At 43.4% G+C, this 27,232-nt stretch overlaps 1 protein-coding gene across 4 annotated transcripts in view; it reads left to right on the forward strand.

Annotated features, from left to right (window-relative positions):
• Window positions 1-26,685, forward strand: part of cacna1ha (calcium channel, voltage-dependent, T type, alpha 1H subunit a) — a 510,834-nt gene extending 484,149 nt beyond the window's left edge. For 3 of the 4 annotated variants that reach the window (XM_072269033.1, XM_072269034.1, XM_072269032.1), the window contains exons 30-33: window positions 2,707-3,036; window positions 16,736-16,922; window positions 20,362-20,426; window positions 24,428-26,685. In XM_072269033.1, coding sequence (XP_072125134.1) covers window positions 2,707-3,036; window positions 16,736-16,922; window positions 20,362-20,426; window positions 24,428-25,603 — 1,758 coding nt within the window. In that variant the 3' untranslated portion in view covers window positions 25,604-26,685. The remainder of the gene's footprint in view (window positions 1-2,706; window positions 3,037-16,735; window positions 16,923-20,361; window positions 20,427-24,427) is intronic. The other variant, XM_072269035.1, reaches the window with a different exon arrangement.
• Window positions 26,686-27,232: the final 547 nt, after the last annotated feature.

Below are 27,232 nucleotides of genomic sequence, written 5' to 3' on the forward strand. Positions count from 1 at the left end.
CAGCGTCCCCTGAACCTTTGGGTTACTTGCAAACCCCTAAGTGCACATATTTCTTAAAGGAGCATCGCAATGAATATTAAGCTTTGTTAGACACAGTAAAATGATTACAGGTTCTGTTGAAGGAGTAAGTGCAAATAATGTGACCTCCTGCTTTACAAGCAAGTACAACATTATTTTCAAATTCTGATGTAAAAAATCTAAAGGAGTGGAGACCTTCACATCTACTGCACTTAATATTTCCAGCAGTTTCTTTCTCAACACACATTCCTCATGTAAATTTATCATTCATACCTCATCAAGATCATTTGTAAATCCTCTCTTCCACTAGATTTTCAACAGTCTGGTGTACTCTTTCACTTTCACTCTCTATCTATCTATCTATCTCCCATTTGTTCCCTCTCCCTCTCATTCTCTGTCTCTCTTTCTCTCTCTCTTTCTATCTGTCTTGATTTTCCTCTCTCTCTGTTTCTCTCTATCTCTCTAGTTCTCTTTCATTCTCTCTCTTTCTTCCCCATTCTGTCTTTCCTTCTTCCTCTCTCTCTCTCTCTTCACCAATCTATCTCACTCCCTCTCTCTAGATCTCTCTCCATCTCTCCCTCTCTCTCCCCCTTTCCCTCTCTCCATCCCTCCCGCTTTCCCCGTCCCTCTCTCTTTCATTCCCTCTATCTCTCTCTCTCTCTATCTATCTCTCCTCCTCTCTCTAACTATCTCTCTCCCTTTCTCCCTCCCTCCTACTCTCCAGTTGTAGTTTCTGAAACTGTAAAGATTAGGAATATGAAGAGGATCCAACCAAATGCCTCCTTGAGACTGGTCTGTCATTCATTAAGATCATGGCTTGACCTGATTTTGACCTTTACACCACTTTCCTGCCTGATCCCCATAATCCTCTGCTTTCCAGAGTTCCAAAGGCAATCTCCCTCTGCCATTAGATATTCATTGATTCAGATCACATAACTCTTTGGAAGCGAGAATACAAAAGATTCGTGACACTGAGGAGAAGAAGTTCCTCCTCAGCATCTTAAAATAGAGACCTCATTTTTTTTCCACCCTACAGTACTTTGGGAGCCAAAGCTATGAGCTGTCTTGGCCTCGACCTCTTATTAAATCTCTCACCATGATGCCTCTCTCATCAGAAGCCAAAGACCACATATTTCACTGTGACTCTCCTTGCCTGAACATCTTCCATCCACATTCAGCATGTACATTGGTAAACTGGTTTTAGCTACACGTACCAAGGTTCAGTGACAAACTTTGTTTTGCTTGTTATCAATACAGATCATGTCATTGCCAAAGGGCATTGAGAAACAATAACAGAATACGGAATAAAGTGTAACACTTACAGAGAAAATGCAGTGCAGGCAGACCATGAGGTGCAATGGCACAATGAGATTGATTTTTCTGTTCAATACTCCATTTTATTGTACTAAGGGACTTTTCAATAGTCTTGTAACAGTGGGGTCGAAGCTTCCCTTGAGCCTGGTGGTACATGCCTGCAGGATTTTGTATCTTTTGCCCAATGGGAAGGGGTAGAAGAAAGAATGTAATCGATGGGAGGGGTTTCTGATGATGCTGACTGTTTTACTGAGACAGCAAGAAGTGTAGACAGAGTCCATGGAGGGGAGGCTGGTGCCAGGACACGCTCAGCTGGGCCCACAGCTCTGCAGTTTCTTGTGGTCTTGTGCTGAGCAATTGCCGCACCAAGCCGTAATATCGGGATAGGATACTTCCTGTACAAAGTTCAAAGTAAATTTATTGTCAGAGTACCTACATGTCACCATATACTACCATGAGGTTTCATTTTCCTGCAGGCATGCACAGCAAACTGAAGAAGTACAATAGATTTATGAAAAGCCGTAAATAACAAAGACTGCCAAACAACAGAAGAAGGCAAATCACACAAATAACAATTTAAAAAGAAAATAGATAGTACTGAGTATATGGTGCATCAATAAACGTGTCCAGGGCAGCATTGCAGTTAGCACGATGCTATTACACCTGGGAGCATTGGAGTTCTGAGTTCAGTCCCAGCGTCCTCTGTAATATGTCCTCCCTGTGGAATGTATGGGTTTTCTCGACATTCTCCGGTTTCCTCCCACAGTCCAATGACGTATTGGGTAGGTTGATCGGTCACTGTAAATTGTCCAGTGATTAGGTTAGGGTTAAGTCAAGGGTTGTCAGGGGTTGCTGGGCAGTACAGCTCAAAGGACTGGAAGGACCTATTCTGCCCGGTATCTCTAAATTGTCATCGCTATGTGCCATGTTGTATGACGTGGGCGATATGATCTTTATGACCATGATTGATCTTAGCAAATTCTTCTACAGAAGTGGTTTGCCATTGCCTCTGGGCAGTGCCTTTCCAAGACAGGCAACCCCAGCCGTTATCAATACTCTTTACAGATTGTCTGCCTGGCATCAGTGGTCACACAACCAGGACTCGTGACATGCACCAGTTGCTCATATGACCGTCCACCAGCTACTCCTATGGTTTCATGTGACCCGATTGGGGGGCTACACCTTGCCAACAGTGACCTGCAGGCTAGTGGAGGGAAAGAGCGCCTTACACCTCCTTTGGTACAGACTTCCCTCGAAATAAAAATAAATAAAATATTTGAATACCTTGAGCACTTGTTACCTCATTGAAAATGTGTATAAACATAAATCATTGTTGCTAATAACTGACTCATTACTCCTCGGTATTTTTTGCAGGATACGTTGCGAGAATGCGGAAGTGATGACAAGCATTGCCTCACCTACCTCCCCTTCTTCTCGCCTGTCTATTTTGTCACATTTGTTCTGATCGCTCAGTTTGTACTGGTCAACGTCGTGGTCGCCGTGCTAATGAAGCACTTGGAGGAGAGCAACAAGGAAGCGAAAGAAGATGCCGAGCTTGATGCCGAAATCGAGCTGGAGATGTTACGTGCGCAGGGAACTCCAACTAGCAACACTGGGCAGAACCCCAGCCCTGACAATAGAGGCATGGGATCTAGCCAGGATTCACCAAGACTTGAATCACCCGTACATGCAAAGCAATTAACAGTAAGTGAGATTTTATCTGAATGTTTTATTCAGTGTGAAAGATCACCAGTTACCTTATGCTGGCATTGGAGAGGTTCCAGAGGAGGTTCATTAGAATCCTCCCAGGAATTAATAGCCTAATGTACAGTATAAGGAGTGTTTGATCGCTCTGGGTCTGTACTCACTGGAGTTTAGGAGAATGAGGAGGAATCTCATTCAACCCTATCGAATATTGAAAAGTCTTGATAGAGTGGATATGGAGAGGATGTTTCCTACAGTAGAAGAGTCCGGGACCAGTGGACACAAGCTCAGAATGGAAGGACATCCCTTTAGAACAGAGATGTCGACTTTCTTCAGCCAGAGAGTGGTGAATCTGTGGAATTCATTGCCACTGACAGCTGTGGAGGCCAAGTCATTGAGTATATTTAAAGTAGAGATTAATAGATTCTTAATTGGTAGGAGCATCAAAGGTCACAGGGTGAAGGCAGGAAAATGAGGTTAAGAGCGAAAGTAAATCAGCCATGTTTTAATGGCAGAACAAACGATGGCTGAATGGCCTAATTCTGCTCCTGTGCCTTATGGTCTTCCAAATTTCTCATCAAGTCTTTGTGGTATAATTGGAAGTGTTTAGAATTACCTCTCTCAGAGATGTACTACCTTCACAGGAAACACAGGATCAAATAAGAAAAGTGGGCTTTTATTTATTTAAAATATAGTACATAGAAAAGTACAACAAAGGATAGGTCCTTTGGCCTACAATATTGCGCCAATTTTTTAATCTATTCCAAGATCGATCCAAAGCTTCCCTCGCATTAGACTCCATTTTTCTTTCATCCATGAGCTTATCTATGAGTCCTTAGATGTCCCTAATGTATTTGCCTCTATCACCATCCTTGGCAGTACATGCCACCCACACACCACTCTCTGTGTTAGAAACCTACTCTGACATCCACTCCCATACTTTCCTCCAATCACTTTAAAATTGTGTCCTCATGTATCAGTCATTTCTGCCCTGGGGAGAAAGGCATTGGCTTTTATCTTATCATTTTATACACTTCTACCACCCATTCTCCTTTACTCCAAAGGGAAAAGTTCTAGCTCGCTCTGTATCCCCTGCTCAATGGTAGCTATGAGATTCAAAGTTCAAAGTAAGTTTATGATCAAAGTACAGATACAAAGCCTATAAAAGTATTCACCCTGCCCCCCAGAAGTTTTCAAGTTTTATTGTTTTAAGATTTTATGTAGCTTTTTCCCAACAGTGGCTTTCTCTTTGCCACTCTCCCATAAAGCACCTGGGCAACAGTTGTGTGCACAGTCTCTCCCATCTCAGCCACTGAAACTTGTAACTCCTCCAGAGTTGTCATAGGTCTCTTGGTACCCTCCCTCACTAGTCCCCTGCAACATACACAAAATGCTGGAGGGATTCAGCAGGCTAAGTAGCATCTATGGAAAAGGATACAGTTGGTGTTTCGGGCTGAGACCCTTCGGCAGGGTCTGCTGAGTTCCTGACGCATTGTGGGTGTGTTGCAGATATTCCCTTGTTTGTGATTGGCTCACTAGTCCCCTTCTTGTGTGGTCATTCAGTTTTTGATGACGGCCTCCCAAACAATCTCCCAGATGTAATAGTGGCCAGAGGACCTAGGGTATCAGAGGAACTGAAGGAAATTTGCATCAGGCACAAAATGGTGTTGAGTAAACTGATGGGACTGAAGATTGATAAATCCCTGGGGCCTGATGGTCTGCATCCCAGGGTACTTAAGGAGGTGGCTCTAGAAATCTTGGACGCATTGGTAATCATTTTCCAATATTCTATAGATTCGGGATCAGTTCCTGCGGATTGGAGGGTAGCTAATATTATCCCACTTTTTAAGAAAGGAGGGAAAGAGAAAACAGGCAATTATAGACTAGTTAGTCTGACATCAGTTGTGGGGAAGATGCTGGAGTCAATTATAAAAGATGTAATAGTGGCATATTTGGATAGCAGTGGCAGGATAGGTCCGAGTCAGCATGGATTTAGGAAGGGGAAATTATGCTTGACTAATCTTCTGGAATTTTTTGAGGATGCAACTATGAAAATGGACATGGGAAAGCCAGTGGATGTAGTGTACCTGGACTTTCATAAAGCCTTTGATAAGGCCCCACGTAGGAGGTTAGTGTGCAAAATTAGAGAAAATGGTATTGGAGGTAGGGTACTGACATGAACAGAAAATTGGTTGGCAGACAGGAAACAAAGAGTGGGGATTAATGGGTCCTTTTCAGAATGGCAGGCAGTCACTAGTGGGGTACCACAAGGCTCGGTGCTGGGACCGCTGCTATTTACAATATACATTAATGATTTAGGTGAAGGGATTAAAAGTAGCATTAGCAAATTTGCAGATGACACAAAGCTGGGTGGCAGTGTGAAATGTGAGGAGGATGTTATGAGAATGCAGGGTGACTTGGACAGGTTGGGTGAGTGGGCAGATGCAGTTTAATGTGGATAAATGTGAGGTTATCCACTTTGGTGGCAAGAACAGGAAGGCAGATTACTATCTGAACAGTATCAAGTTAGGAAAAGGGGAAGTACAACGAGATCTAGGTGTCCTTGTTCATCAGTCATTGAAAGTAAGCATACAGGTACAGCAGGCAGTGAAGAAAGCTAATGGCATGCTGGCCTTCATAACAAGGGGAGTTGAGTATAGGAGCAAAGAGGTCCTTCTGCAGTTGTACAGGGCCCTGGTGAGACCACACCTGGAATATTGTGTACAGTTTTGATCTCCAAATTTGAGGAAGGATATTTTTGCTATGGAGGGAGTGCAGCGTAGGTTCACGAGGTTAATTCCCGGAATGGCGGGACTGTCATATGTTGAAAGATTGGAGCAACTGGAATTTAGAAGGATGAGAGGGGATCTGATTGAAACATATAAGATTATTAAGGGATTGGACACGCTAGAGGCAGGAAACATGTTCCCGATGTTGGGGGAGTGCAGAACCAGAGGCCACAGTTTAAGAATAAGGGGCAGACAATTTAGAACGGAGTTGAGGAAAAACTTTTTCACACAGAGGGTTGTGGTCCTGTGGAATGCTCTGCCTCAGAAGGCAGTGGAGGCTAATTCTCTGGATTCTTTCAAAAAGGAGTTAGATAGAGCTCTTAAAGATAGCAGAATGAAGTGATATGGAGAGAAGGTAGGAAAAGGGTACTGACTGTGGATGATCAGCCATGATCACAGTGAATGGTGGTGCTAGCTCGAAGGGCTGAATGGCCGACTCCTGCACCTATTGTCTATTGTCTGTTGTCTGCTCTAAGCAGCTTTACAGCTGTGCCATATTCTTGATGATTGACTTCACTGTACTCCAAGGGATATTCAGTGACGGTAATTTTCCTGTGTCCGTCTCCTGACTTGTGCTTTTCAATAACCTTTTCACAGAGTTGCTTGGAGTGTTCTTTTGTCTTAATGGCGTAGTTATTGCCATTAAGACCAGCAGTTAGACTCTCCAGATACAGATGTATTTTTACTCTAATCAATTGAAAGACCTTGACTACACATGGTGTTCTCCATTTAGTTAATTAGGTGACTTCTGAAACCAGTTGGTTGCACTAGTGATGATTTGGTGTGTCATATTAAAGGGTGTGAATACTTATATTTGTAATTAATTTGGCTCACCTTGTAGAGATCTATTTTCACTTTGACATTCAAGTCTTTTTCTATTGATCAGTGTCAAAAATGCCAAATTAAATGCACTGTGATTTAATACTGTAAAACAATAAAACGTGAAAACTTCCCGGGGGGTGCGAATACTTTTTGTAGGCACTGCACGTTGCCATATACTACTTTGAAATTCACTTTCTTGCAGAAATTTATGGGGAAAAAAGAAATACAAAAGATTTTATGAAAAACTATACATAAACTGACAAACAATTAAGAAGACTGAGCAAATAAAAATAATACTGAGCACATGCATTGCAAAGAGTCTTTGAAAATGAGTCAAGCAACACACATCAAAGTTGCTGGTGAACGCAGCAGGCAGGCCACACCTTGATGTGTGTTGCTTGAATTTCCAGCATCTGCAGAATTCCTGTTGTTTGCGTTTGAAAATGAGTCTGTAGGTTGTGGAATCAGTTCAGAGCAGCGGTGATTGGAGTTATCCATGCCAGCTCAGGAGCCTAATGGCTGTTCAGGATTTAGTGTTGTGTTACCTAAGACTTCTGTACCTGCTGCCTGGTGGTGGTGGCAGCGAGAAGAAGGCATGGCATGGATGGTGAGTGTCCTTAGTGATGGAGACTGCTTTCTTGTGCCAGTGCTCCATGTAAATGTACTCAATGGTGAAGATTTGTGAGACGTGGAGGTGAGAGTGTTGCTAGTGACTCGTTTGCAATGTATAAAATATTGTGTTGAAATAATCTATCTTCTTCTTTAAAAAGCATAAGCCTTTCTCAAATATGCTTTGTCATCAGAATGTTTACAAAACTCAAATGATAATGACTTATAATGCAAATCAGTTGCTTCAAGTGATGTACCTACTGTGTCTATTAATAAGTGCCTCATAGAAACTAAACAAGGGCAAGCGATTATCCCAGATGGCAGTGATGGTCTGCAGGTCTCTGACACTCATGCTCTGGGTTTCCCTACCTCTTTTAGGCCATGGACCACTACCATTAACCAACGGATCCATGAACCCCAGGTTGGGAACCCCTGCGTACTGATTTCTCTTTTTCTCTTGTTGTTTGGCACGGGGAGAGGCCGTTCGACCTATGAGGTCTGTGCCAGCTCCCAGAGTAATCACAGCCTTTCTCACGAGCGCATCAATCCTGGCCTGACTCTCCCACCCACGCAACGGGCAGTTCACAGCGGCCAATCAGCAGACCAGCTAGCACTCCTTCGCGATGTGGGAAGAAGCCGGAACCTGAGGTTGAACCCATACAGCAAAAGGCGAAGAAGGTACAAGTTCCTTACGGAGAGAGCTGGAAGTCAGGATTGGATCTTCTGACTCACTTCTCTGAGGATCATCAACTTGTGGTGGAATGTCTTGGCAGAATCAGAATCAGGTTTAATATCATCGGCACATGGTGTGGAATTTGTTAACTTAGCAGCAGCAGTACAATGCAATACATGATAATAGAGAAAAATAAATAAGTAAATCAATTGCAGTAAGTGAATATGTATTTTAAATAGTTAAATTAAAAATAGTGCAAAAACAGAAATAATTTTTCAAAAAGTGAGGTAGTGTTCATGGGTTCAATTTCCATTTAGGAATCAGATGGCAGAGGGGAAAAAGCTATTCCTGAATCATTCAGTGTGTGCCTCCAGGCTTCTGTACCTCGTTCCTGATGGTAACTATGAGAAGAGGTCGTATCCTGGCTGATGGGGGTCTCTAATAAAGGACGTGCCTTTCTGGGGCTCTACTCCTTGAAGATATCTTTGATACTTGTGAGTTCTGGAGATCGTGAAACCGATGCCGTCCGGAGTTTGGCTCCTGGTAGGGTCACTCATGAGAGTAACGTCAAGGGGAAGGTTCCATACGAAGGGAGATTCAACCAAGACCTCAGCAGTAGAGCTGGTTGAAGATGATGGCATGTCACAACAACACTGAAGACGGAAGAAGGCTGGATCAGTGTAGTGTCCCCAGTCATCTTGCACTCCATGTCACTGGACCCTGTCCCTGAGCTGTCAAGGACCGTGTGGTGGCTTCCCTTGCATCAGCCACTCCATGTTAAACAATGTCATGCACAGGCGTTCTCCATTTAAGCAATAACGCCTTAGGAGAACATCATACCTGACCTGAGTGATGGCACTACTAGAGTTATGAGGCGGCAGTTCTAATGGATAGGAAGAAGATGTTTCCTTTGGTGGGGAAGTCTAGGACCAGGGTGCAGGGCCTCAAAATAGAAGGGTGTCCAACTAGAACAGAGATGAGGAGCAGTTTTTTGAGTCTGTGGAATTCATTGCCACAGGCAGCAGTGTAGGCCAGGTCACTGTGCGTTTAAGGTGGAGATTGATACGTTCATGATTAGTCAGGCTGCGAAAGGCTATAGGAAGAAAGCAGAAGAATGGGGTTGAGAGGGAAGAGGATCAGTCATGATAAAATGGTGGAGCAGACTCGATGGAGGAGCAGACTCGATGGGGCATATGATCTAATCTTACTCACTGCACCACCTTGCTTGTCTGTGCGCAGAGCTCAGAAACAAAAATAGAAAATGCTTGAGAGGTCAGGCGGCATCTGTGGAGAGAGAAACAGAGTGACATTTATGACCTTTCAACACAACCCATGATAAATGCTTTCTGGTTGACACAAACTTCCTCACTCTGTCAAGAAATTTCACCAGCAATGATTTTTGTTCTTGTATATTTATTGCAGAATCCACTTTGTATTTTAAGTGGGATAGATTCAGCATTAGAAAGATCCAGCTTAATTTTGTTTTATATTCATATATAGGATCTGTGCTTTAGTGGTAAGGCCGGTATTTAGTTGCCATCCCTAATTACTAGAGTGGCTCCTGTTTTCTGAATGGAGCTTAAAACAATAACATGCATTAACTGTGGTATTTGAAACAATGGTGTATATTTCTCAGGTTGCAGAGAACATTTACAAGAATTCATGTAGTGTTTTTGAATATTCCACATATGTGAAAATCTGTAAAATCTACAGGTACATTGTCCTCACTACCACAGATCAAGAAGGTCTCAGGTGTGCTAAGGCATTTAAGGACAGACATAATGAAGTCAGGTGAAGCAGCAAATAATCTCCCAGCACACACAAAGGGCTGGAGGAACTCAGCAGGTCAGGCAACATTTATGGAGAGGAACAAACAGTTAATGTTTCGGGCCAAGAACCCAAGACCCCTTCATCAGGTCTGGAAAGGAAGGGAGAAGAGGCCAGAATTTGAGAGTGCGGGGCAGAGGGTGGAGGGGAAGGAGTACAAGCTGGCAGGTGGTAGGTGACGCCGGGTGACGGGGAAGGTGGGAGGATCGGGGAGGGATGATGAAGTAAAAAGCTGGGAGGTGATAGGTGGAAGAGATAAAGGGCTGAAGAAGAAGGAATCTGTTGGAGAGGAGTTTGGACCATGGAAGAAACGGAAGGTGGAGTGGACCAGCAGAGGTGTGGAGAAGAGAATGGGTAAGAGCGGAACCAAATTGAAGAATGGGAAAAGCGAGAAAAGGGATAAATTACTGAATGTTAGAGAAATCAATGGTCTACTGTCCCCTCCTATCACATTCCTTGTTCTTCAGCCCTTTACCTCTTCCACCTATCACTTTTCAGTTTTTTACTTCATCCCTCCTCCCCCATCCACACACCTCCTCCCTCACCCGGTCTCCCCAGTCACCTGCCAGCTTGTACTACTCCCCCTCTCCCACCTTATTCTGGCTTCTTCCACCTTCCTTTCCAGTCCCGATGAAGTATCTCAGCCCAAAATATCGACTGTTTATTCTTCTCCAGAGATGCTGCCTGAACTGCCGAGTTAGCCCGCCACTTTGTGTGTGTTGCTGAAGAGTTCCAGCACCTGCAGCATCTAAACACAAAAGATTCTGCAGTTGCTGGAAATCCAGAGCAACGCACACAAAAGACTGGAAGAGAGACCTTTAGAATCTCTTGTGTTTATGATAATCTCCAAAATTAGTCTTACTCCAGGAAAAGAAATAGTTTGTCAGCAGTTCCACTTTAAATCTCACATTCCAATGAGGTTTAGCAAAGCCTTGTCCAACTGAAATTAATGCGAAAGGAGCAAAAGAATGTTCTGGAAAATTAAGTCGAGAAGTTAATGGAGTATCTTATATCAGACTAAATCAATTGGCATTATAACCGAGGTGGATATTCATTTTCTGCAGTCTACTACCCTGTGGGATGCTTGGTTGGAGGTATGTCTCTACCAAAGGAGGTGTAAGGTGCTCCTTCCCTCCGCTAGCCTGCAGGTCACCCTTGGGCAATGTGTAGCATCTGCTTAGCCCCCCGATCAGGGTCACGTGAAGCCAAGGGAGCAGATGGTGGATGGTCATGTGAGTAGTTGGTGCATATCACAAGTCCTGGTTATGCAACTACCAGGCAGACAGTCTCTGAAGGGTATCGATAATGGCTGGGGTCACCATCTTCTAAAGACACTGCCCAGAAGGTGACAATGGCAAACCACTTCAAAAGAAAAACTTGCCAAGAACAATCTTGGTCATGAGACCATGATCACCCACGTCATATGACACAGCACGTAATGATGATGGTGATGGTGATCATTTTGTGTTTTGCTGCATCTGTTCTCTTACCAAAACCCAGGAGATCTGCCATTTCTGAGATACCCAAAGTTCGAAGTTCAAGGAAAATGTATTATCCAAGTTACATATATGTCACATATACAACCCTGAGATTTATTTTCCTGTGGGCATACTCAATAAATCCATAATAGAATAATAACCATAATAGAAACAATGAAAGAACGCACCAATTTCATGTTCAACAAATGTGCAAAAAACAACAAACTGTACAAAAACAAAAAGAAGGGAAAATAATAAATAAATAAATAAATAAATAAATGTTGAGAATGTGAGAGGCCCTGAAAGTGGGTCCATAGGTTGTAGGAACATTTCAAAGACGGGACAGGCGCAGTTGAGTGAAGTTATCCCCTTTTGTTCAAGAGCCTGATGGTTGAGGGATAATGACTGTTTCTGAACCTGGTGGTGGGATTCCTGAGGGTCTTATATGTTCTCCCTGATGGCAGCAGTGAGAAGAGAGTATATCCTGGGTGTTAGGGTCCCCTGATAATGGATGCTGCTTTCCTGCGACAACATTTCGTGTAGATGTGCTAAATACTTTATACTTTATTGTCGCCAAACAATAGAACGTACAATCATCACAGCGATGTTTGATTCTGCACTTCCTACTCCCTGGATTACAAATACTAAATATTTAAAATATTAAAAATAGTAAAAATTAGTAAATATTAAAAATTTACATTGTAAATCATAAATAGAAAACAGAAAAATGGAAAGTAAAGTAGTGCAAAAAAACCGAGAGGCAGGTCCGGATATTTGGAGGGTGCGGCCCAGATCCAGGTCAGGATCGGTTCAGCAGTCTTATCACAGTTGGAAAGAAGCTGTTCCCAAATCTGGCCGTACGAGTCTTCAAGCTCCTGAGCCTTCTCCTGGAGGGAAGAGGGACGAAAAGTGTGTTGGCTGGGTGGGTCGTGTCCCTGATTATCCTGGCAGCACTGCTCTGACAGCTTGCGGTGTAAAGTGAGTCCAAGGACGGAAGATTGGTTTGTGTGATGTGCTGGGGTGTGTTCACGATCTTCTGCAGCTTCTTCCGGTCTTGGACAGGACAACTTCCATACCAGGATGTGATGCACCCTAGAAGAATGCTTTCTATGATGGGAAGGGCTTTACCCATTATGTACTGGGGCGTAGACACTATTTTTTCGTAGGATTTTCCATTCAAGGGCATTGATGTTTCCACACCAGGCTGTGATATAGCCTGTCAATATACTCTCCACTACACATCTATAGAAGTTTGACAAAATTTTAGTTGAATCTCCACAAACTATCCACCCTATTGTGACTAATGAATGTATGGTTTGGAAGGTATCTTCTGACTGTTGATGGAAGTATTTTAAATAACAATAATATTTCAGTATTTATGACTGGCACTGTGAAGTGTGTTTGCACTATTAAAGATGCAGTTAATTCAACACTTAAATCTGGTAAGAGGATACAGTTTTATAAGAAGCTCAGCTGAGTTTATCTTTAATAACAGCTTGTTGTAGTATTGTTGAAATGCAATAATCTGACTAAAACCTAACTGTATTAGTGCCATTTGCAAGAATGTGGAAATTATGTTTGCAATCCCAGATGCCCATTGCATTGTTTGGATGTGGGCAGCCTTTAGCACAGAAGGAGGGATGCAGCATAAATCAGGTCAAAAATTTGATATCAGCTCACACATAAAATGGTGGAGAAAATCAGCTGGTCAGGCAGCACCGATGGAGGGGAATAAAGAGTCAAGGTTTTGGACCAAGATCTTTTATCAGGACTGCAAAGGAAGGGGGTTTAAGCAGGAATAAGAAGATGGGGGAGAGGAAGGAGCAAGAGCTGGCAGGTGTCAAGTAAGATAAGGTGAGGAGGAAGGTGGGTGTGTGGGGGAAGGGGGAGTGAAGTTAGAAGCTGGGAGCTGATAGGTGGACGAGGTAAGGGGCTGAAGAAGGAGATACCTGATAGGAGAATACAGTAGACCATGGAAGAAAGGGAAAAGGAGTGGAAACCAAAGGGAGGTGATAGGCAGGTGAGTAGAAATGAAGGCATGAGAGGGTGTCCACAATGAGGAATGGAAAAGGGGGAGAGAAGGGGGAAGTGGGAGTAAATCTTGAAAGATGGAGAAATAAATGTTCATGTCATTAGGCTGGAATATGAAGTACTGCCCCTTCTTCTGATTCCCTAGCTGCTTCCCTTTCTTCCATAGTCCAGCAAGAAGAGATTATGGAACCCAGTATAATTGTTCTCCAGACAGAGGGTGCTGCATTTAGTCATAGTCATACTTTATTGATCCCGGGGGAAATTGGTTTTCGTTACAGTTGCACCATAAATAATAAATAGTAATAGAACCATAATAGTTAAATAGTAATATGTAAATTATGCCAGTAAATAATGAAAAAAGTCCAGGACCAGCTTATTGGCTCAGGGTGTCTGACCCTCCAAGGGAGGAGTTGTAAAGTTTGATGGCCACAGGCAGGAATGGCTTCCTATGACGCTCCGTGCTGCATCTCGGTGGAATGAGTCTCTGGCTGAATGTACTCCTGTGCCCACCCAGTACATCATGTAGTGGATGGGAAACATTGACCAAGATGGCATGCAACTTAGACAGCATCCTCTTTTCAGACACCACCGTCAGAGAGTCCAGTTCCATCCCCACAGCATCACTGGCCTTACGGATGAGTTTGTTGATTCTGTTGGTGTCTGCTACCCTCAGCCTGCTGCCCCAGCACACAACAGCAAACATGATAGCACTGGCCACCACAGACTCGTAGAATATCCTCAGCATCGTCCAGCAGATGTTAAAGGACCTCAGTCTCCTCAGGAAATAGAGACGGCTCTGACCCTTCTTGTAGACAGCCTCAGTGTTCTTTGACCAGTCCAGCTTATTGTCAATTCGTATCCCCAGGTATTTGTAATCCTCCACCATGTCCACACTGACCCCCCTGGATGGAAACAGGGGTCACCGGTACCTTAGCTCTCCTCAGGTCTACCACCAGCTCCTTAGTCTTTTTCACATTAAGCTGCAGATAATTCTGCTCACGCCATGTAACAAAGTTTCCTACCGTAACCCTACCGTATTTGTGGAATTTCCTGCTGCTGAGGGCTATGGAGGCCAAGTGATTGGCACCATGATCTGCATGGATGAGACAGGCCGAAAGGCCTGTTTCCATGTTACATGGCTATGCCGATGATGGCTCTGCTGATGACACCTTGGCTATGCTGATGATACCTTGGCTACGCTGACGATACCTTGGTTACGCTGACGATACCTTGGCTATGCTGATGACACCTTGACTATGCTTACGATACCTTGACTATGCTGACGATACCTTGGCTACGCTGACGATAGCTATGCTGATGACATCTTGCTTGGATTTCAATTACAAATAATGATGACACAGTGGTACAGCATAGAACAGCCACGGTCTTCCAGCTCCAGAGTGGTAGGTCTCGTCAGTGTGAAATTGTCACGTTCTCCCTGTGACCACATGGGTTTCTCTCGGGTACTCTGGTGTACTCACATCTCAAAAATGTTCAGACTAGTACCTGATTTATTTATTTTATTATTTAGTGAGTAGGCCCTTCTGGCCCTTCAAGCCACTCTGCTTCAGTAACCCTGACAAACCTGATTAATCCTAACCTAATCACAGGACAATTTACAATCGCCATTTAATCTACCTGGTACATCTTTGGACTGTGGGAGGAAACCGGAGCACTCGGGGGAAACCGTTGCATTCCATGAGGAGAACATACAAACTCCTTACAGAACGACACTGGAACTGAAGCTCGAACTCTGGAACGGCCCGCACTGTAATAACATCTGTGACAAAAGACCAAGTTATCAGAAGATTGATGCCGATAAGAGAGACAATGGGGAAACATTCAAAATGCTAATATGAGAGATGAGAGAGATTAACGAAAAGAGACACAGTTCCGAGTATTGTCAGACCAGTTGCTTTGAACCTGAACTGTTTGAAGTTTGATGGACTGACGATACCCCAGCAGGGGGATAAAAGGAACAGGTTCGCTAAGGCAAGGGACACCACGACACCACGAGATAACGAGACCCTGGAAGTGCGGTGTGCCACCCCACCCCCCCCCCCACAAGTTGGTGGGAGTTTTGGAGGTCTGGTCACAGGGCCAACCATAGACGCACAGGGTGAAAAGGTACGATCGATGGGAACCTGGTGTGTGTGTCTGCCCTTGCCTGGGTGCCGGGTTCACTGCAGAAGAACTATCATGTCTGGAATGGAGGGGTCACAGTCGGTGACCTCCGAAGATATTGCAAAGGGCTCGCCCGAAAGCTAACTGCGAGGAATATCAAACGTCTCTTTGAATCCGATTTGAATATCATCATTCACTCTCTCTCTCTCCCCAATGGCACAACAGCGATTACTACGAACTGAACTAAACTGAACTGAACTCTGCGTCACTTGAGACTGATCATTTTACCCCTAGACTGCGATAGAGCTTGATTGATTCCTATTATCCTAGTTCTGTGTACATGTGTGTTTTATCATTGCTAGCCTGTTGCATTTATATCCTTATGATTAGAGTACTGTGTTACTTATTTCCTTAATAAAACTTTCTTAGTTCCAGTAATCCAGACTCCAACTAAGTGGTCCATTTCTGCTGGTTTGGCAACCCAGTTACAGGGTACGTAACACATCGTACTAACTGCTACACTACTGTGGCACCCCAGTTAGTTGGCCCAGTGTATAGGTGAGTGATAGACGGCAGTGTGCAGTCTAACAGCGAGTGATCGCCTCAGTCGCTTTTCTTGTGATCGCAAGACCCTGTTGGACATTGGTAATGTGGGATACTACAAGTCCGACTCAATGACTTATTGGCTAATGGTAGGGTGTCTGCATGGTCTTGGTCATAGTAAGGACTAGGCCTCAAGCTGCTCTTCACAGTCACCGAGGAGAGAGGCATCAGAGTCGGTGTGCTCCACTGGTGGTGGTGTAGTGTGGTGTCCAAGCTGGAGTCAGTGCTGCCCCCCAGTGTTCGCTTGGCAGATGACAAAGTGTATCGTGTTCAACTGCAGACTGCTACAGCTTTCATGGACTCAGGGACTTGGTCTATATATTTTTTTGTGTGGCTGTATTTTACTGATATCTTATACGTGCCAGATGTGCCTTGTGCTGTGTATGACTGTTGGTACTGTGTTTTGCTCCTTGGTCCCGGAATTGAATCCCGTTCTCTGATTCACAGGTACTGTAAAACATTGTGCCAACGCTATAGCCATCCTATATCATTCTAATCTTAGCAATGCTCTTTAGTTTCAGGAAAATAGGGATGGAGAATAAGTATCAGCAACATCCTCATCCTGTGAATGAATAAATAAAAATATTCTTTTTGGATTTTATGGGCTGTCATTTCCAAATGTATTGAGGGGTATGCTTCTCTATGAGATCAGGCCCAGTGTGAATATGACTGTAGTAATGCTGGTAAACTTGTATAACGTTACATGACACAATTTACAGTCCTGTATTGTGACCTTTGAACAGGAGGATCCTCAAAATAGCAATTGCGGAGAAGAGAAGCAAATGGAAAACATGCTAACTGTTCGGAAGGCCTCAGTGTCTCGAATGCATTCTCTGCCAAACGACAGCTACATGTTTCGGCCTGTTAGATCAGTGCAAGCTCGATTTCCGCTGCCTGAAGTCGATCCCTATCAACTTACATCACTCACAGGTAGTTACTTAAAATCTTGTAGAATTGTGTTTTTCTTTTATTGAGAAGCTCAGTTGCTTGAGTCAAACAGTGGAGACGTCCCAAAATATCTGTGAGCATCTAGCTATCCTTCTCCTCTCCCTACCTTCTTGTTCTACATCTTCCCCCTTCCTTTCCAGTCCTGATGAAGGGCCTCAGCCTGAAACATTTCCATAGATGCTGCCTGTCCTGCTGGATTCCTCCAGCACTGTGTGTGTGTTGCTTTGGATTTCCAGCACCTGCAGAATTTCTTGTGTCTCTGCGCGTCTGTCCAAGTTATGGCTGCACTGATTTGTGAAAGCTCTTGGCAGAGAACCTCCAGACACAGAACCCTAGAGGCCTGATGCACTGCCTTCAGCTGACCAGGCACAGGCAAGGGGTCTGGAGGACAAAGTACTGGGCCTCCTGTTCTATCTGCATAAGGACCTTGACTGCTCCCATGACCTCATATCTGAGGGTCACTTTGAAGCACTCTATTCCCCACCTGGCACAGTCCCATTTACACCCATTTCCTCGGCTTGGATTATTTTTCTTACTTTCAATCAAGCTCACTTTTTAATGAGAGCATACCAGCTTCAGTAGTGTGCTGAAAGCAACTTAGTCTCCAATTCCAGAGACTTCTGACAACAATCCTTGACCATCACGCCATGTGTGGCTGGATGGAGATGGATCAATACCCAGTCTTAAATACATCTAATATCTAGTGGGTTCCCACAGGTTTACTCAATATTTAAGATTGTTTAATGTGATTTCCAGTGCACAAGTGTAGAGGGAAATGAAATAATTGTTACATACAAAAAACAATGAAAATAAACAACAGAACAAAAAAGGGGGTCTGCATTATCAGTGCACAATTTTTGGACCTAAATGTTTAACACCTGTGTTATTCAGAACAAGCAAGCTATAAGTCAAGATCTACGACACGTGCAATCTAGGTCTCTGAATTCTCCCTTGATAATATAGTTGTTTCTTTGATAGCGAAGGCTAGCAGAATAACGTTTTTATAGTCCCTCTTTAAGGTTGTTATAGCTGGGTGTGATAGTGGGAATAAACTCCCACTACCTAAAAGTTCTCCCAATGGCGTGCATCTCAAATAGCCTCTGACAATCAAATCCAGCTCCCGGCCTTCGTGTGTGGTTTAGCTATTTAACACAGATACTTAACACATTGTTTATGAGGAGAATGGCCAGACCGTTTCAAGCTGACTGGAATGCAACAGTATCTCAAAGAACTACACGTTACAATGGCAGAACAGTAAGTCTAAATGCACAACGCATCAAACCTTGAAGTGGATGGGCTACAGCAGCAGCAGATTCCCAACATACACTCAATGGCCACTTTATTAGGTATAGAAGGTAGCTAATAAAGAGGTCACTGAGAGTATATGGTGAATAAAGTTGATCCTCAACACTCAATGAACCAGTTTATAAGGCCACAAGATATAGGAGCAGAAATATACCATTTTGACCCATCAAGTGTCCTCTGCCATTTCATCGTAGCTGAACCATTCCTCTTTCTGCCCCAATCTCATGCCTTCTCCCCGTATCGCTTCATGCTGTGACTCATGAAAATTGTATCAACCTCTGCCTTAAGTATACCCAATGCTTGGCCTTTACAGCTGCCTGCGGCAAAGAATTCTATATTCACCACTGTTGGCCTAAGAAATTCCTCCTTATCTCTTTTCTAAATGGACGTTGCGCTATTCTGAGGCTGTGTCCTCTGGTCGTAGACTCACCCACCATAGAAAACATCCTGCCCACAGCCCCTGTATTGAGGCCTTTCAAAATTCAATAGGTCTCAATGCAATCCCCTCTCATTCTTCTGAATTCTTGTGAGTACAGGCCCAGAGCCATCATACACTCCTCATTTGATAAACCTATCAATTCTGGAATCATTTTCATGAACTTTCTTTGAACTCACTCCAATGTCAGCACCTTTTCTAAGAAAATGGGCCCAAAACTGGTCACAATATTCCAAGTGAGACCTCACCAGTCTCTTATAAAACCTCAGCATTACATCCTTGCTTTTATATTCTAGTCCCCTCAAAATGAATGCCAACATTGTATTTGCCTTCCTCATAACCAAACTAATTTGTAGGGAATCCCGCACAAGGACTCTCAAGTCCCTTTACACATCAGATTTGTGAATTTTTTCTCCATTTAGAAAATTTATTTCTTCTACCAAAGTGCATGACCATACACTTCCTGACCCTGTATTCCATCTGCCACTTATTTGCCTAGTCTCCCAATCTGCCTAAATCTTTTTGCAGTATCTACTTCCTCAAAACTGCCTGCCTGTCCACCTGTCTTTGTGTCGTCCACAAACTTGGCCACAAAGCCATCAATTCCATCATCCAAATCTTTCATGTAACACCATGGGCTGTTAACTTGTTAAGCAGCCTCATGTGTGGCACCTTGTTAAAGGCCTTCTGAAAATCCAAGTAGATAATATCCACCAGTTCTCCTTTGTTCATCCTGTTTGTTATGTCATTAAAGAATTCCAACGGATTTGTCTGGCAAGATTTTCCCTTGAGGAAACCATGCTGACTACAGCCTATTTTATCATGTGCTTCCAAGTCATCCTTCACAATTGACTCCAACATCTTCCCAACCACTGAGGTCAGACTAACTGGCCTATAACTTCCATTCTTCTGCCCCTCTCCTTTCTTGAAGAGTGGAGTGACATTTGCAATTTTCCATTCCTCCAGAACCATTCCAGAATCTAGTGATTCTTGAAAAATTGTTTTCCCACATACTAAAACTGTAATCAAAATATAAAATAAAAAATGCAGGAAACACTCAGCAGGTCAGGTAGCATCTGTAGGGAGAAAAGCATTTAATGTACCAGATTAATAACTTTTAATTTTCTATTTTTATTTCAGATTTCTGTTTCCTGTATTTGTAATTTTTTTGCTTTTTAATTACAGTTATAATCAGTAAGTATAGCTTTTGCAAGAAAGTTGAAGGATTGTTCATGTTCAGTCAAAGTTCAAGTTTATTGTCATTCAACTATACACATGTATACTGCCAAATGAAACAACATTATTCCAGACCAAGGTGCACAAGACAGTACATATAACTCACACACAACACATAATGTAATATTACCACAAATAACAAAATGTATTCCAGAAGACTGACAATTAGCATAAGGTGCATTTGCAACACACGTTAAAAAGTAAACGCTATAACACCCCTGGCACTTCATACGTGATGAGACCTGGGAGAAGAAGCTGTTTCCCATCCTACCAACCCTTGTCCCAATGCTACGGTACCTCCTGCCTGACGGTAGGACGTCAGAGTTTGTAGGACAGATGGGAGGGGTCCTTGACAATGTAAGGACATTGTGGGTCAAACGAAAAGAATCACTTCTTTGAAGCTATTTAATTTGTTTCTTTGTTCTTTAACTTGTTTCTGAATAGGCTCCATGACTTCGGTGCATTCCCAGCCTGTCGAAGTCTCTGCTTCTCTTGGAGTTCCCTCTGAGGTAATTCATCATAACTATGCTTCGACCAACCGCATCGCCCTCCCCAAAACCTCTCCTCCACAGCGACCACCACGATCACCCAGTATAAACAGGCTGCTGAATAGGCAGGTATTGATCGACCTTGTTTTCAGAGAACCTTCACAAATTGTACTAACGCAGCTTGGAATAGAAATCAGTGGCATTTGATTTTAATTTGCACACAGTGGCTGTTTTGTAGACCAAGTTATAAGTGAATTTGACCTTACACAATAACCCCCCCTTTCAAAGTTCAAAGTCTGGAGTAACTTTCTATCAGAGTACATCCCACATGTCACCATGTACAACCCTGAGATTCATTTTCTTGCAGGCATACTCACTAAAGAGGAGGAACTCAGTAGGTCAGGTGGTATCTGTGGAAAAGAATAAACAGTCAACGTTATGGGCCAACACCCAACATCAGGACCCAACCTTGACTGTTTATTCCTCTCCATGGACACTGCCTGACCTGATGAGTACCTCCAGCATTCTCTTTATTCATTCCAGATTAACGGCATCTGCTGAATCTTTTGTGTTTAGAGAATGCAGAATATAATGCTAAAATTATAGAGAAAGTGCAGCCAGGTAGGCAGGTGAAGATGTAACTTGGGAGACCAAGAGTTCATCTTCATTGCACCAGAGGTCCAAATAAGAGTCTTATAACAATGGAGTATATGTTGCCCTTGGAGCTTGGTGGTACAAGTTTCTGGGTTTTGGAAGTGGAGTGGTGAGGTTGGGGGATGAAGAAAGAATGACTGGGGTGGGAGGGGTCTTCGATTATGTTGGCTGCTTTCCCGAGGCAGCGAGAAGTGTAGGCCATGTCAATGGAGAGGAGACTGGTTTTCATGATAATAGACTGTGTTCACAATTCTCAGTTATTGCTTGAGTCCAAGTAGAATACTTTCTCATGGTGCATCTAAAGATGTGAGAGTCATCACTCTGGTGCTGAATTTTTGAGGAAGTAGAATTATTGGTGTGCTTCCTTGAGCTGCTTATATTGGGCTGGTGAATGCAAAATCCAGGACATTTCTTTCAGAGTTATCCTGCTTATCACTGTACGGTGATCAGTCAGGATGTTCATTATTCAAACAAATAGATATCTACTAAATATGCCAGCAAATATAAGGGCTTACCATTCTGGTGTATGTAAGTAAAGTAATTCTGAATTATGTCAGAAATCTTAAATGTTAACTTCTAATATCTAAGGACTTGATATCTCAGATTTTAATTGTTATTGGAGCTTACTAGTTTTCTTTCTGTTTTCTAGCCTTCTCTCTGTTCCAGTTTTCTTGTCCTTGATTCTGCTTTCTGTGGTATTGAATTACATATTATAATGGGTCTGGACTCCAAACCGTTCAATAACAACTTATATAAACTTCTCAGTAAGCTTCATCATGGCAGTAGTGTAGACCAGGAGTTGACATATTGGAATCCTAACAGAAGTTGGTATTCTAGCTTCAGTTATTACCTCAGGGGCATCAAATATTACAGATTAATGCCATTGGCTTGCACCTATCTCACCTTTTAACTATAACTACATTTAAAAATATGTGTGTTACTTGTATGTCCTCCCTTGGCTATCTGAGAAATTCAATTCAATTTCAAAAGCATGTAAATGAGAAAAAAAGCGGGTTTCGTTAAAAGCAGCAATAATTTATTAATTGCCCCAAAATCAGACATGGTTCATCTGTGTCCATTATTGAAGATTATCAGTCTCCTTAGCTGGTCTGGTCTGTATGTAACAGGACTCTTGAGTTAAAATGGACTCTTGAAAAATATTAAAAATGCTGCAGATGCCGGATATCTGAAAATCGGTAAATACTCAAGCTGCTCAGCAACTCAGGCAGCATCTGTGAAGAGAGAACCTGACTTAGCATTTTAGGTCAATGACTCATTGTTGGAAAGTTGGCTCTTAGGAGCCCTATAAAGTGAACTGGAGACCAGCGCCTCATATTGTATCTGGTAGTCTACAATTTGAGGATGTGACATTGAATTCTCCAATTTCTGGTAACCTATTCCCCCTCACTCTATTTTCTCTCCCCTTTTGATCGACACAGTTTCCCTACACCCATGCCACCCCTGCCCACCATCTCCCTATTTCTTTCCCCTCCTCCACCCAGTCTCTCTGCCCATCACCCACACACTCATCCCTTTGACTCTCCCCCATTTGCCCTTCCCAATTATCTTATTTTGTTCCATGCTCCACCTTCCCCTCTTTTCAGATTCCATCACCTGCGGCTCTTTGTCACCTTCACCCATCACCTCCCAGCCTCTCTCACTATTCCCATCCCTCCTCACCCAGATCCACCTATCACCTCCCAGCCTCTCCCACTATTCCCACCCCTCCTCACCTGGATCCACCTATCACCTCCCAGCCTGCTGTCTCTTCCTCTACCTCTTCCCTTCAACTCTTCATACCAGCTTCCTCCCCACAATCTTTCAGTCCAAATGAAGGGTCTTGATGTGTCTGTTTTCCATCTCAGACTGACCATTGAGTTCCTCCAGCATCTTGTTTGTTGCAGTAAGCCACCGAGTTATATTGAACTGAGCTTGAGTAACTTTTACTGTGGCAACAGCTTTTCTTCAAATAAAACTTGTTAGTTAGTTAGTAGCTGCACAACAAAGGTAAATCTTTCCAATAGCCAACACAAGAGATTCTGCAGATACTGGAAATCTTGAAGAACACACACAAAGTGCTGGAGGAACTTAGCAGGTCCGGCAGCATCGATGAAGAGGATTAAACAGTCAAGGCTTCAGGTTGAGGCCTTTCATCAAGACTGGAAAGGAAGGGACAGAAGCCAGAATAAGAAGGTGGAGGGAGAGAAGGGAGTACAAATTGGCTGGTGACAGGTAAAACCAGGCAAGGAGGAAAGTGGCTGAATGGGGTAGGGAGATGAAGGAAGAAGCTGCGAGTTGATAGGTGGAGGAAGTAAAGGGCTGAAGAAGAAGGAATCTGATAGGAAGGATAGTGGTCCATGGGAGAAGGGAAGGAGGAAGGACACCAGAAAGAAGTGAAGGTGGTGAGAGGGAGCTAGAATGGGGAATAGAAATAGAGAGAAGGGGGAGGGAGTAGAAATTAGCAGAAGTTAGAGAAATCAATGTTCATTTCATCAGATTGGAAGCTACCCAGATGAAATATGAGGTGTTGCTCCTCCAACCTGAGAGTGGTCTCGTCATGGCAGTAGATGAGACCGTGGACCGACACATTGGAATGGGAAGTTGAACTGACGTTAACCTTTCCACATCATATCTTGGGCCTTAGGAGAGGAAGTGATGAATTACTCGTTGGGTGGCTAATTGTGCCAAGAATGTAGAGGTAGAGTTACCTAGAAACCAGAGGCCAAGCATTTAAGGCAAAGGGGGGTAAGTTCAAAGGAGACGTAAGGGACAATTTTTTTTGCACAGAAAGTGGCGGGTGCCTGGAATGTACTGCCTGGGGTGTTGGTAGAGGCAGAGACATTAAGAGACATTTAAGTGACACTTGGCCAGCTGGTGGCGTAGTGGCATCAGCGCCAGACTTTGGAGTGAAGGGTCCTGAGTTCGAATCCAGCCGGCTCCCTTGCACGCTTTCTGTCCGTGCTGGGTTGGGTGTCGAGCCGAGCAACTCTGCCTCGTAAAAATAAGAAAGCCTACTAAAAAAACACCGTCAAATGACGGTCTCCCAATGACTCCACTCGAAGTTAAAGGGCTTTCTTCTTCTTCTTCTTAAGTGACACTTAGATAGGCACATGAATGTGAGGAAGATAGAAGGATAGGGACATTGTGTAGGCAGAAGAAATTAGATTAACTGGCATTTTGATTTCTAATTTAATTGGTTCAGCACAACATTGTGAGTCAGCCTGTTCATGTGCTGCACTGTTCTATGTTCTATGTTCAATAAGCCGTGGTTTCAGTTCATGGTGTTTAATAGAAGAAAGAGTTTACAAATTATTGATGAGAAACTGTCAGTAGTATCAATTCTCTCTTCATTTTCTCCCCTACTCTAGGAGTCAATCTGGAATGATTCTGTGGGTTGTCTGAGTGACGATTCGAAGAACGTCATTCAGTCCACTGATGGTCTGCACCCAAATCCTTCAGCTCATCGCATCCTGGTTCCGCCGCTGATACACCCTACCCCATTGTCTCCAAAGGTCACCCCCCAGTCCTCGCCGCTGCTAGTGCAGCGTGGCAAGCAGTCGAGTGTCCATACACGCAGCCAGGTCTACAGCCAGCGAAGCATCCCCAGCCACTCACCCAGCCACAGCAGCGGAACCAGCAGCTCGTCCAGCTCCCTCCTCAACCCGCCGGACCCAGCCGATGAGGAGGTGCGGCACATCAGCGACTCTGCCAGGAACTGGAGGAGGGAGCCCGAAGCCCAGAGCCTGTCGCCGTCACCTTTCCTCTCCCCCAGCCCGCCCGAGGTGGCCATAAGGAATTTCAATAGCACAGCCAGTCTGGCCGAAGTTGTTGGGGAGAAGGACTTAAGGAAGTTCCTTAACACCGATGCCAGGGAACAACTGATGAAGCCTTCTTGGGCTGTTGACCCCAGGAGACATTCCATTGAAATATGCCCCTCAACTGATCATGAAGATGCTGACTCCGAGTTTGAAGGTGAGTCTTCTGGTGAAGATAGGCCAGAGCCTTCCGTCCATGTCCAGTCAGATCCTGGACGTGTTCTTAATGCCCAAAGGAAGGAGAAGATGAGTCCACCTTGCATCTGTGCCGAGCCGCTGGCAGAGAGTGAGAGTGGGCCAGCATCTGAGTCCCAAGCCAAGGTGCATCTACGCAGGCGCACACTGTCCAGTGAATCGGTGGTCCACAGAGACGCTTCAGAGCCGGCAGATCTCACGCCTGGGGCACATCCATCCAAGCCGGACCGTCATCTCCCCCCTGCTTGTCAAAGGAAGCATCTCACCATCCCAGACTTTTCATTCGACCTTCCCGACGCCGATTCATTAAGCAATTTGTCCAACCTGTTTCCTAACAGTGACCACTCAACCCCTTCGGCAGATTCCACCGAGCCGAAGAAAGCGGACCACTTAAAAAAGCCAGGTGAAAACTCTGACCCCAAGAGGGTTGAAACCAGTAAAGATGTTCTCAACATCGCCAAAAGCCCCCTTAGGAAGCGGGGACTTACTCGAATGAATAGCACACAGGAAGACACAGATGATCTCGAGGTATAGCCAACATAGGGCAGAATGACTGAATTCACGCCAGTTAATCTGCATAAGACAGAGACAGTTACTCTGGCTAATGGTTCCTGTCGTTTGATCTCTTGTCATTGCTTCAAGGAGTTTGTAAAGGGATGCAACAGAAAAGTGGGATATGCAAACATTTTTTCGAATGGAACTTGATTAGCTCCCCATAGCTCAATCACATTGATTTGAGTCGGAATTGTGTACTGGCACATTATTGTGCAAACCCACAGTATACAGAAGTGCAGAAAAAAGATGAGAACTGTACAATACTGTAATGTTTGCAATGTACATACAAAATAATTATGTATTAGTGACAGATAATTTAATTATCTCTTCATAATGCACATATTTTTATATAGAACAGTAATGTTTTGCACACTTAAAATTGAAATCAAAGTTGAGTGGTGTTTTCTGGTGTTTGAGTGGAATGTATATAATTTAGATTTTTATTTTTGTTTCCTTTTCTGCTTGCTCATACTAGCTCTATATTCTAAATGTTTACGTTTTTTTTAGCGTAAAGCTCCTTAACCGAGAACCAAATTACTACTGGATTGTAGTCAGTGCAATAATAGATTAATTCATTGTTCAATTTCTTTTAAACAATCGTGTTTCAACCAGTCTAATTTGCAATAAATTAAAGAAACCATAGAGAATAACAAGGCATACTGATATTAGGAACATGTTGAACAAAAGGAAAATTAAAATTAAACAGCAAATTATTTATTCAATTGCATTTTCTTTGCTGTTCGGTAAGTTATTGATGGTGTTTGTAACGTTACATGCATTTGCTGGTCAGTGGTGTTCTGTGTAGCCTTTGAACGCATACCTCTTTATGTTACATATACCATGCCAAGGGAGAGCCATTACTTCTTTCCTAAAGGCCTGTTTCTGTGTTCGACTTTTATTTGAGCTTTCCGCTAATCTGTTTCACATAAAAGTATGTTCCAGTTGTTTTTAAATGTACAATAAATCAGCGCTTCTGTCTTTAAAAAAATCTCTGCATATTCACTGCGAAATTCTAAGTATCAAGAATAACACTGGACATCAAAGATTTTGCTTCCTGAATATTTTTGGGTGTACCTTATGGATTTTGGGCTGCTGGTCATGAAAATTGCCATGAAATTTCCCTAAATCACACCATTTTTTTTAAACTCGTCTCTATTTGTTACTTAAATTCATAAATTCATAAATTCATAAAGCAGAATAATTGATGCCAAGATTAAGGATGACATTTTTATTGGTCCACTAATCAAACAGGTCATCAATGCAGGCAATTTGAAGAACTTCTAGTAGGACCGGAGAAAATCACATGGAAGGCATTGAAGGGTGTTGCTGAAATTTTCCTTGGCAACTACAAAACGCTGAACTACATGCAGCTAGTTGCCAACATGCTTCAAGCGTACAAAGCCATGAAGTGCAACATGTCACTAAAGATTCATTTTCTACATTCTCATTTACAGTTCTTCCCTGCAAATCTTGGTGCTGTCTGTGACAAGCATGGTGAAAGGTTTCACCAGGACATTGCGGTCATCAGGGCAACTGGAATCCATCAATGCTGTCTGATTATTGTTGGACACTTAAAGGAGAAGCCTCAGACATTGAGTACAAACGAAA

This window comes from Mobula birostris, chromosome 9 (assembly GCF_030028105.1).
Source record: "Mobula birostris isolate sMobBir1 chromosome 9, sMobBir1.hap1, whole genome shotgun sequence".
In the NCBI taxonomy this organism is placed as follows: Eukaryota; Metazoa; Chordata; class Chondrichthyes; order Myliobatiformes; family Myliobatidae; genus Mobula; species Mobula birostris.